The 12,648-nt window shown below is 31.1% G+C and overlaps 1 protein-coding gene across 50 annotated transcripts; it reads left to right on the forward strand.

Moving 5' to 3' along the window:
• Positions 1-1,762: 1,762 nt before the first annotated feature.
• On the forward strand, positions 1,763-12,308 carry LOC130654945 (involucrin-like). Of its 50 annotated transcripts, XM_057457600.1 has the most exons (34): positions 1,777-2,074; positions 2,769-2,843; positions 3,661-3,696; positions 3,781-3,816; positions 4,087-4,128; positions 4,551-4,592; positions 4,667-4,711; positions 4,887-4,922; positions 5,175-5,216; positions 5,302-5,343; positions 5,606-5,647; positions 5,837-5,878; positions 6,138-6,179; positions 7,159-7,200; positions 7,282-7,323; positions 7,407-7,448; positions 7,530-7,571; positions 7,653-7,694; positions 7,780-7,821; positions 7,905-7,946; positions 8,030-8,071; positions 8,155-8,196; positions 8,606-8,647; positions 8,732-8,767; positions 9,040-9,081; positions 9,165-9,200; positions 9,528-9,569; positions 10,147-10,188; positions 10,432-10,473; positions 10,947-10,988; positions 11,117-11,158; positions 11,440-11,484; positions 11,732-11,773; positions 12,000-12,308. In XM_057457600.1, the coding sequence occupies exons 1-34, from the start codon at positions 1,990-1,992 to the stop codon at positions 12,059-12,061; spliced, it is 1,500 nt and encodes a 499-aa protein (XP_057313583.1). In that variant the 5' UTR covers positions 1,777-1,989; the 3' UTR covers positions 12,062-12,308. The 50 variants fall into 50 exon arrangements, with proteins under 50 accessions (XP_057313589.1, XP_057313588.1, XP_057313583.1 ...); XM_057457606.1 differs by lacking the exon at positions 4,551-4,592 and having other exon boundaries at positions 1,763-2,074; XM_057457605.1 differs by lacking the exon at positions 9,040-9,081 and having other exon boundaries at positions 1,768-2,074.
• The last annotated feature ends 340 nt before the right edge of the window (positions 12,309-12,648 follow it).

Here is a 12,648-nt window from a genome sequence, read left to right on the forward strand (position 1 = left end):
AAAGTAGAAATAGAATAAAATGGAAAGAACAGATTTGTAGATGCAATGGTTTAAAAATGAAATTAAAATACAAGGAAAAATGGTTACAAGGAAAAAATCTTTTTTTCATTTCTATCTGGATTTTTCGAATTTATAATTAGAGGGGAAATAATTCCAGATTAATTTAGATTTATTTAAAATTGCAGCTTGTTAAAATGTTTGTTTGAAAATTTGAATACGAGCTTTTATTTATATATGTATTCTTTATCTTCACATCAAATTCTGGAAAAAAAGGTTCACGCAATGTGCATACACGAACAAACTCAAATATTTCATTTATGTTCATTTTTGTTCAGATTAAGAAATCCAAAACGGTTTTAGAACGTGCAAAACCTCAGTGAAGTAAAATGGAGGAAAAGGCAGGAATTTTTTTTTTAAAAAAAACAAAATGTCAAAAATAACCTCAGCTTTTTTAAGGAAGAGGGCGGAGGAGACTAAAAAAGCCTTCTCCCTTTTTTGTAATAACTTCTAAAACCGTTCTAGGGATTGAAATTTGGTGACTTTTTATTCATCATTTTAATTACGTTACGCCTGTTGCCATGGTGACTCATCGGTGAACAGATAGTCAGGGAACAAATTTTTTTGTTAAATATTCTTACTCACTGTTGCAAAGTCATATAAATGTCTAACATTTTTCAAGGTTCGAAAATATAATGATGACGTCAACTTTCGTGACTTTTAGAAGGGTTTTAAGGACCCCTCGTCAATTTAGAGCCCCCAAATTCCTCCACTTGAATAAGCCTAAGCATTATGCAAAAGGAGATGGAAATGTAGTTAGCATAGATATCCATTTTAAATTCGTAAGTTTTTATTTGAGCCATCGCATAGTTTGCAAAGATTCTACCCAAACTTTGAAATGTAAATTTTAACGTTACAATGAAGAATGCATGTAAATTTCCCACAGTAAACAGGTAGCAGCTATACCTCTTTGAATCATTTCTCTAACCGGCCTCGTTATCACAATAAGTCTAACATTACCAAGTCCTAGAATTAGAAGAACTGCACATGATAGGGCCATAAAAGTAGAACTTCATGGCAACAAAATGCGTTGAAAATTCTTCACCACCCACCTTCACCTGCCAAAAAGTATTTCGATTTGACGTTTTACTGTGTTATATTTTTTTTCTTTTTTTCACTAGTTTGTTTCTTAATATGTATCTACCGAACAACTCAACGTCGGTAATTAAATATTTCTCCAAAGTAACCCCTTTAAATATATAATATAATTTTTTTTTTCGCCACATGAGGTAAAAACAGCTGCTGTGAGCTATAAAACATGGACTAATTAAATAATCTTTAGGCGTGGTCTTGAAATGTTTTTGGTTTCTATAAAATAATAATTTTAGTATAATAAGACTCCTTGGATGCAATAAATATGTTAAGAGAAAAGAAAAAAGAAAAGAAAAATTTCGTGATAAAACTTTGGCAAAGTCATTGTCAAAATTAACCTTAAGATAAAATTTCTCAACGTTTTTTATTAGCAAATATTAAAATGCTATTTGCAATAAAATTATTCTTTTTTTGGAACAAAAAAGAAAGAAACAATTTTGTAACTTTGCTTTGTCTTCATTGTTTGGAAAACAACCAGGCCATTTTGCACAGGTGAGACGACAATTTCTTACAGGCACACAATGCAGCTGTATAGAAGGTTAAAGGTTAAATATTTCAAATAGAAATGTTGCAACACAGGTGATAGGTTGCATTTACAGAAATCTGGAATTATAAAAGTTTAATTGGAAATATATAGTTTGATATATCTTGAGGGAAAACAATTGAATTTTTGATATATATTATGGGAGAGAGATTTAGTTTCACAGCTCTTTTGAATTTCCAATTTTGAACATTCTTCCTCCTCTTGACGTCATGGATGATAAGGTATATATATTTTGGCGAGCAGAATCTTAATGCATTAATTTGTCTGCAACCAGAGAAGAATTTCTGCAGTTGTGTATGAAGATGACTTTCGTCGCGAAATTATTGGTCTTTTCACTATGTGTTGTATTGGTGTGTAGCTACAAGCTTGAAAATTCAGGTGGTAAGGAAAAAGGAGAAAATGCTTCTTCTACGTTATTTAATATTAAAAAAAGTTGAATTATTATAGAATAAAATTAGAAATATGCAAGGCATATAATTAAGCTGTCATCTTTGCATATTATAGCAAAGCAAACACAATTTTTCATAAACTTCAACTACGCAAAAAATATCCATCGGCTGGACTGCATTGATATCCGGACATTTAAAATGTTCACATCAATGCTAGCCAAAAATATCAAGCTGCAAAACTCGATTCAACGTTTTAAAATTTAACTGTCAAGAAACCATATAAAAGCGGTATAACTAGGTTTTCTAACATGCACGCTATTTACAAGAACTATCTATATCCTGAGATTTACTCAACAGTATGAATGTGCCATGCATAAGCCCGCAGTCACAATCCTTATTTAAATTACGTAAGTTAGGACATGATTTATCAACCCTTAAAATTTGAGATGGATACTAGTCGTGAAAAGAATTACCAACAAAAATAAAATACAATAAAAACGAACATTTAGTCAAAATCTAAACATCTTTTTTTGTCAATAAAAAATAAATACTATGGTTTAACCATAATTTATGTCTGAATCTGTGTTAGAAAGATCTAAGCGAACACGGTTACAGTAATTACAGCCATTTATTAATATAGTTCAAAACTGCTACTTTATCTCGTATTGTGCCTCGTTATTTTATAGATGTCGACAATCATAATTCCGACTCAACCGAAAACCGTAACTTCGAATCGACGGACAATCAAAAACGTGATCTAAGTAAGCAAACTTTTTGCGTTTTTAATTATTCCAATGCATTAATCTTGACGCAATAAGAAAAGAAAAGCTACCAGGAGCATCTATTTGTTCTAATGTCTAGTACAGATACCTAAAAATAAATAACTTTCTATAAGTTTTTTATAGAAAGTTTCAAATAAGAGCTTTGTTAAGCTGCGCCGCCAAGGTTTTTTTATTAGAACGCAATACAGTTTAACAAAAGTTTGTAGGTTTAGAATTATATGCTGGGAAGAGATTTAAATTTTCATGACTACTATTAATTAAATTTTATTAAGATATACTTTACTTTTGCTTTCTTCACCATCTTTTTTGGGTTTCGGTGGGTTCAAACCCTGTGCTAATCGTTCCAGCGAGGAATTAAGCCTTTTAAGAGTTGATATTTTAGTTGATTTTCTGATAAGGAATTTTCCTGCTCTCACAAATCGTTATCTAAACTGGAACTTCTTTATAAGATCCGTTTTTTTAAAAAAAAATCAGTAAAATTCTTTTCACCTTAAATAGAAATCCTAAAACCACTCGGGATTCCTTTGCGTTTTCTTGTTGATGATTAATATAAAGAATAATTTAATAATTTAATAGTTTTAAATAATAAATATTAGCACACACAAGATTTTAGGCAAACCGTTCTGGTTCGCCCCATGTTCCATCAGACCTGTAATTTCTAGAACCCAGACCCTAGATTACCACGTGCCAAATACTCCGCAGGTGTATAGTCAAACTGGATCTCAGGAAGCATAACTATTATTTCAACACTGTTTTGTCCAATTTTTCACATTATTTTATTGTTTATTTGATTCAGCATCAAGAAACGAGTTAAATCATGCCGAAGACACACGTAAGTCAAAATGACTTGTTATTCTAATTGCTGTAACTCAACAGTCTACTTGTGTTATAAATGATACATTTTTTTTCAATGTAGCGTTGAGACTTGGACGTGAAGCAAAACGAAAAACGCGTAAGTTTCGTTAACTTTTGAATAAGAGAGAAAGTGTGTTTCTGTTCTAGTTATACATTTTCCCAATTTCAAGCATTTTAAGGTAAATATCATTTTTTAATTTCTTGAAAGTTTCTGATATATCTATACATTTACAATTTCAGCATTAGGGTTTAATCGTGCACGTTGGTTTCCATTAGCAACAATTCGAAGCTACATTGCACGTTTAAAACTAAGTCACGATTTGTTTTCCTTGAAACAATTCTTTTACTGGCAAAATTGTTTTTTTAGCGTTAAGACTTGGAAGAGAATCTGATCGTGGTCGAAATACACGTAATATTTTTTTTCATTATTATTTTATGATATCCCATAACCAAAACAAGCATACCAAATTGCGTGGTGAACACTGGCTCCACTCTGCAATATACCTTAAAAATTAAAATAATCAAAGTTCAATACTAACTAACATAAAGACCAGAACTCTTTCAAGAACGCTCTCAATAAGATCTACTGAAACTTTTTCGACGCAATATTTAATTAAGGATTTAAATAGTAGGAGAATGCATAAGACACACGCAAACACCGTGCGCTAGACGAGTTGAGCGGTAGACTGATATAATGGTGCAAGTCTGGCTCATATTGTCTACAATAAACCAAATAACAAATATATAATAAAATATAATAAAATAACCAAATAACATAACACAACAAAAAAATTCGTTATTACACCTTTTACCCATCCTATGCTCTTTCAGCTTTAAGACTTGGCCGTGAATCTGATCAGGCAAGAAACACACGTAAGTCTTGGTTATCTAATGCTGTAAAAATATTTCACAACATTTCGATTCATTTTCTATAAAAAATATTTTAGCCTTACGACTTGGACGCGAATTATATCATGAAAGAAAAGACATACGTAAGTCATGAGTTAAACTCACAGCATCATAGGAATTTATGGTAAAAAATGAGATCTCTTTAGACTAAGTTCCAGTTCTGTCGTTAGTTTTCTTTGAACAATAGATGCACAACATATCAGTTGATTGAAATCAACGAAACTTATATTGCCAAATAACACCTATATTTCTATATAGCATTAAGACTGGGGCGAGAATCGGAAGATGACACTCGTAAGTTCACCAAATCTTTATCTTTTCTAAATAGCCGCTCTTTATTTTATTTTCACTGCTTAAAAGCAGGAAATATAACAGCCAACTGATTTTCCCAATCTGATTCTTGATCAAAAGAGATGTAAGGATAGAGAAATAAAGAGTTCCACAACAATACTGTATTATTTTATGATAATTCAGAGCGTTGTAAGAATTTATTGCGTTCTTGCAATTTTTAGCGATTTATATTTTTGCCACTCCAATTATATTTAGCTTTACGACTTGGACGAGAATCTAACTATGCCAAGGAAACTCGTAAGTTTCTTTTAGATAATAGAAACACAGCATGTAAATTGATTGAAATCAAATAAAACTTATAATGCTTAATATCTTTGTTTAGCATTAAGACTGGGGCGAGAATCTGATCGGGCAAGAAACACACGTAAGTTCACCAAACTTCATTTTTTCTAAATAACTGCATTTATTGGGTCTAAAAATGGGAGCTGAAACATCCCATTGCTTTTTCGGTTAAAACAATTTATATATGAAAAGAGACTTAAGAAAATCCTATAAGTACATGTCAGTGCAACGAGAGAGATTGCTACAAGGAAAAAACTTTAAATACAACCGCGTACATTGTTGCTTTGTCGAGCATCATATCGTGAAAAAGCAGGTTTTTATTCTGACACTCCAATTATGTTTAGCTTTACGACTTGGACGAGAATCTAACTATGCCAAGGAAACTCGTAAGTTTCTTTTAAACAAGAGATACATAATATTAACTGATTGAAGTCAATTAAAACATATATTGCAAAATAAGCATAAGATTGGGACGAGAAGGCTCTAATTCTAAAAACAACACACGGTCAAGCTTTTTTTGATAAATCACTGTTTGCGATTTACGCTAGGAAATTTACACAGCTTTTCATCTTTAGCATTAAGACTTGGAAAACACTCTCGTTACGCTGAAGACACATGTAAGTTGCATTTGAAGAATCAATTCCATCTTACAGGCCACTTGAATATACTGTCGTTCTGTTCTAACTGAATTCACAGCAGGGAGCTATATTTCAGCTGTATTTTGATTTTTCAATGATAATATCAGTTTAATTGCAGCGTTAAATATTAATTATTCCACTAAAACAAAAATGATCACAAAAATTTGTTATGAAACTAAAGTAGATACATAAACGAAAGATCACTGTACCTATCAATTGCTTCATTGTGTCCTTTTAGCGTTAAGACTTGGACGGCAACACAACAAAGCCAGAGATACACGTAAGTAAAGCTAACAAACCAAGTTATTAAAATAACTAAGATTAATATTGTTAACAGAAATTCCTGTCAATGCCAATAATTGTTTTAATGGATACTCGAATTTATTTTTGTAACCTTTAAGGGTTGACTCCACGTTTTATATTTATACTAACGTTTTATTTTTTTTTTTAACAAGTAGCAAAAAAACAAATAAATTAAATTTCAGTAGACGCAGCCTTGTTCTGTCTTTTCTTATCTATCGTTGTCAAAAACAAATGCAATAAAGGAATCAGAGATACTATAATTGTACGTGTTTTTTTTTTGTTGTTGTGCATTTTCTTCGCGCTGTTTAAATAAAAAAAAAAATTAATATTATTTGTTTCCGATTGACAAGAATGGCAATGAATTCTATGGTTCATTTTCTTTATTTTTGTTACATTTATAAGTTTTTGAGTAGACATCATTCTAGACTTGTTTTTACATTACTGGTTTTGATGCTTACTACATATTTTGCGGCGTAAATTATTGCGGTTTCGATGCTTACTACATATTTTGCGGCGTAAATTATTGCGGTTTCGATGCTTACTACATATTTTGCGACATAAATTATTGCGTTATGTCAATAATTTGATGATTTTGCGGCATGAATATTGCGATTTTGTTAATTTCTGTCGAGATTTTCCCCCGTTTTATCTTAATAAAAATGTTTTTAATGTTTAGCATAGTAATTTGTTTGTATAGATTATTATTTTATTTACATTTTGCGACTTTAATTATTGCGTTTTGACATGTTTTCAAAAAATTTGCGACATTTATTATTACTATTCACTATGGTGTATTGCATATTGCGACACAAATTCTTGCGATTTTAAGCAAAACCCGCAATAGCTAATTTATATCTGCAACAATTTATGTCTGCAACAATTTATGTACTGATAAATACGTTCGGTTCAGTATTTTTCCCTTTTAACAGCGTGAACATTATTTTGTCTTTGTTTAGCATTGAGACTCGACAGAGAATCTGATCGTAGCAAAAACACACGTAATTTTTACCATCATGAAAATGAACTATATACTTATTAGTAAACAGAATCGCATCAAATCTATTTTTTGTGTTTCTTAGCATTGAGACTCGGCAGAGAATCTGATCGTAGAAAAAACACACGTAAGTTTTATCATCATGAAAAAGAACTATATACTTCTTAGTAAACAGAATCGTATCAAATATATTATTTTGTCTTTGTTTAGCATTGAGACTCGGCAGAGAATCTGATCGTAGCAAAAACACACGTGAGTTTTATCATCATGAAAATGAACTATATACTTATTAGTAAACAGAATCGTATCAATTCTATTTTTTGTGTTTCTTAGTATTGAGACTCGGAAGAGAATCTGATCGTAGCAGAAACACACGTGAGTTTTACCATTATGAAAATGAACTATATACTTATTAGTAAACAGAAGCGTATCAAATGTATTTTTTGTGTTTCTTAGCATTGAGACTCGGAAGAGAATCTGATCGTAGCAGAAACACACTTAAGTTTTACCATCATGAAAATGAACTATATACTTATTAGTAAACAGAATATCGTATCAAATGTATTATTTTGTCTTTGTTTAGCATTGAGACTCGGCAGAGAATCTGATCGTAGCAGAAACACACGTAAGTTTTACTATTATGAAAATGAACTATATACTTGATAGTAAACAGAAGCGTATCAAATGTATTATTTTGTCTTTATTTAGCATTGAGACTCGGAAGAGAATCTGATCGTAGCAGAAACACACGTAAGGTTTACCATCATGAAAATGAACTATATACTTATTAGTAAACAGAATCGTATCAAATCTATTATTTTGTCTTTGTTTAGCATTGAGACTCGGCAGAGAATCTGATCGTAGCAGAAACACACGTAAGTTTTACTATTATGAAAATGAACTATATACTTGATAGTAAACAGAAGCGTATCAAATATATTATTTTGTCTTTGTTTAGCATTGAGACTCGGAAGAGAATCTGATCGTAGCAGAAACACACGTAAGTTTTACCATCATGAAAATGAACTATATACTTATTAGTAAACAGAATCATCTTAAACATATTTTCTAGGGCTTAAACCTTAGACCGCTCGGGCATCCGTCCATGTTACATGTTTATTAACATTGACGCTTGGATGAGAAAAAGAATATACCAAGAATACACATGAGCCAGATTTCCTTTAGAATTGTGTTGTAAACTTCTTTTACAAGCAGAAATTTTAAGAGTGAGGCATCGCAATTAATTATATTATTTTAGCCAATTTTAACTGTTTGATATTTAGCTTTAAGACTAGGACGAGAAGACCATACTCGAAGTTAATTACATTTTTAACTTCATAATAAGTTCTGTTCAATTTCTTTTTACTAAATCGGTGGATTGTTTATCCTGCGACTCCAATTATATTTAGCTTTACGGCTTGGACGAGAGTCTAACTATGCCAATAAAACTCGTAAGTTTTTTTTCACAATTGATGCACATGTTAATAGATTGAAATCAAATAAAACATATAATAATAACACCTATTTTTATTTAGCATTAAGACTGGGGCGAGTATCTGAAGACGACACTCGTAAGTTTGTTCATTAAATCTTTATTTTTCTATAATAACTGCATTTTAATGGGTAAAAAAATGGGAGATGCAACATCTCATCGTTTTTTCCTTAAAAACATTTTAATATCAAAAGAGACGTAAGACAGTCCTACAGGTACGAGTTAATGCAACGAGAGAGATTGCTACAAAAAAACTTTATATACAACCGCGTACATTGTTGTTTTGTAAAGTTGTCCAGCATTCCAATGTAAGAAAGCAAGTATTTATTCTGACACTCCAATTATGTTTAGCTTTACGACTTGGACGAGAATCTAACTATGCCAAGGAAACACGTTAGTTTTTTTTTTAGATTCACAACATTTCAAATTGATTGAGATCAAATAAAACTTATAATAATGACACCTACTTTTTTTAGCATTACGACTGGGGCGAGAATCTGAAGACGACACTCGTAAGTTTGTTCACCAAGTTTTCATTTTTTCAAAATAGTTCTTTTTCAATTCCTTTTGGCTATGTGAAAGCAGGAAATTTAACAGCTCGCTGATTTTTGCAATCAGATCATTGATCAAGAGTAACGTAAGAGAATACACTGCATACCATATGCTGGTCCTCCTTACGCAATTCCAACTGAACTGAAGTCTTTTTCTAATGACTTCACATTTTCATTTCAACACTTAGAATCTATTCTGCGTCGCTGCTGCTTTGTAGAGCAAATTTAAAAAAGAGTTTTTCTCTTCGTATTTTTAAAATTTTTTAGAATTGTTATTTTTTTGTCTAGCTTTGAGACTTGGAAGAGAGTCTGACGACGCCGAAAACACGCGTAAGTGAAATCGCATTCATTTTAGAGCAACTTCTGAAAAGAAATTTACAATTTTTTTTGCAACTTGTTTTTTTCAGCATTTAAATGGGAAATGAATGTGATTGTTGTTACGTACTTTAAATTCAACCAGTAACTTAATCTACATTGGTCGAGACGATTTTGTTTTTGTTTTTGATGACACGTGTAGTTTCTAAAAAGAGTTAACTTTGCAATTAACGAATAAAAAAAATAGCATACTAACATATAACCAAATGAAATATTTCAAACCCACGGTTTTTTAAGGACTTTTTTTAAGGACTTTTTTCAAGGTCTTTTTTCAAGCAAGATCAAAGAAGCCGCCGCTACCATTTTGTGTGAGAGACAGACGTATACGGGTATTATAACATGAAGTATTTCTTGAATATAAAGGAAATAAACTTGTCTATAAGATAATATAAATATAAAATTACAATTTTTTTTCAAGGTAACCATAAATATAAATTTTTAATTTCACAACGCCCTGACACGAAAGTGTTCAATCAATATCTTTAAAAAAATGAAAATTGACTTTTAAATTTTTTTTTGACTTACTTTGTAGCATTGAGACTTGGACGTGAATACGAGACTTCTAAAGATACGCGTAAGTTGGTTTTATTTCCGAATAATTTTAGTCCTTTCTATTCTGTGTATTGCCTGAAAGTTTTGAACTAAATTTGTTGCACAATATTTGTGCGATAGTCGCAGGTCATTTCAATAAATTCATATGTTGTACAAAAAGGAAACGAGAGATGTTCAACGAACGATGTGATCGAGACATGCAATGATTATTAAAAAATAAAAGACGTAGTTTTTCCATACAACATATCTTTAACTTTTTCTTCAGCATTGCGTCTCGGACGTGAATCTAGACACGATATGAACACACGTAAGTTAATATTCTCTTGTCACCATTGCTTTTCCTGCTCTGTTTATCAACCTTGATAAATTGAAATCTTTAAGACCTTTTTGTAATAGTACTTATATATAAGGGAACCGAGAAACACAAGTTAGGCTATTTGTTATATGCAAAAAACAATTCTTGTTCTGCTGCGACTACCGCGAGAGAAATACGCAGAAAGCTTGCCATACACGCCTTTCCTGAATTCCGGAAAAAATAACCATACGAGAATAATCAGACGAGACCTTAGTGTGAAAACTATTACATATCATCTCATTTACGATTGACTTTCCGGATAGTGTTTGCGAATATTAATTCTAGTTAGCATTTAACAACAGTGTTGAAAATGCGTACCTCAAAACTTAGAAATATCCACCTTATTTTCATCTGAATCTTCTTAATTTTGAATATGTTATAACCTGTTGGCCATAATGGGAATTTTTTTTTTCCACTTCATTCAGGTTTAAGACTTGGACGAGAATCTGATCACGCTAAAAGGACACGTAAGTGTAATTAACATTAATGCAACACATAGTAATCAACTTAAAACAAAAGAATATACGTTTGTTATAAAAATCCTATATTTTTAAAAAAACCTGTTTTTGTAAATATGCTTGATTTATTTTTGTAGCGTTAAGACTTGGACGAGAACACGACACTGCCAAAGAAACGCGTAAGTGTTTTGTAAAAAATAAAGCAACAAGAAGAGTATTGTAATTTACCGATATTTCTGCTTTTGTCAGACTTGGTCTTAATAGTGATAGTCTTAAAATAAAAAAATCAACAACAAAAAAGCTAAATCCGCTAAAGAGCTCTCTGATTCAACCAAAAAATGACAGTAGTAAAATTACAGAACCTACCAAACAAACTTCGTAATTTTTACATTGTGCTGAGTACATTCTTTTGAGGTGATTTTAAATGTAAAAAAATTGTGGACTAACTTTATTTTTTTAGCGCTAAGACTTGGACGCGAGTCATACCATGATGAAAAAGACACTCGTAAGTTTGCTTGACATTTTCCAACTTGAGAACAACTGAGAAGGACATTAAAATTGTTCTTTTCTTTTCAGCATTAAGACTTGGTCGAGAATCATGTTATTTAAATTTTCGCCAATTCTTTTTTTCCCTAAACTAAATCAACTAACTCAAATGAACTAACCAAGATTCAACAACGCACAAAATTAGTACGCCTAGCGATAACATAGTTATCTTTTTTCAGTCATCAAAAATATTTTTTTCTTCTTAGCTTTGAGACTTGGACGTGGATCCGATCGCAATAAATTTAAACGTAAGTTCTTTCTGCAGTAAAAAGACAAACACCTATTATAAGGTCATATTATTACATCTTTTATTAATAGTAGTGCTACCAAAAAAGAACATACAAAGCGATTTTTGAAGTTGAAAACATTTTTATGAATCTACAACCTGCTTAACTAAAGAAAGAGCTTAAGTTAGTGATCAACCTTTTACAGACCTATTTCAGATGTAATTTCTTCTGAATTATCTATCTTTAGAACATGAAAACAATCAAAAGTACAAGCGTTCGGTAAATGATGCAAATAACATGGCGATGTAAGATGAAAGATGCAGTAAACAAGACACACAAGGAGAACTCACAAGGAAAACATGAGTTTATTTACGATTAGTTTCACGGACATTCATTTAATTTATGTAAATTTTTTAATTCTTAAGATCAGGTGATATAGTAATGGAAAGGTTTATTTTTGTAATTAGGGTATATATATATAAATAGAGCGCTGGTTAATGTATATCTATTGATAGTGTATTTATCAAGGAGAATAAGTATACCCATAACTAAGAAATTTACTTTGTTTTATTTTTATTTCTGCAAAAAAATAAAGAAAAAGAAAAAATGTATGGTCTCTTTACAGAGGAATGATATCAAGCGGAAAAATTTTTAGATATCTTTTTTCAACGTAAATTCTTGCAAAGGGAGAGTTGAATTTATATATAATATTGGACTTGTATTTCAAATGGATATCTTTATGTACTGTTATCTAGACTCACGGAAACTTAGTTTATATCCCTGAAGAAACCGTAAAGAAAATTTATCTTTTTCAACAAGAAAAATATGTAAATTTACTAATGAAAGGATACTGGCTCAGTGAAAAAATTGACTGTTTATATTTATTTTCCAAAACC

Source organism: Hydractinia symbiolongicarpus, chromosome 8, assembly GCF_029227915.1.
Source record: "Hydractinia symbiolongicarpus strain clone_291-10 chromosome 8, HSymV2.1, whole genome shotgun sequence".
Classification (NCBI taxonomy): domain Eukaryota; kingdom Metazoa; phylum Cnidaria; class Hydrozoa; order Anthoathecata; family Hydractiniidae; genus Hydractinia; species Hydractinia symbiolongicarpus.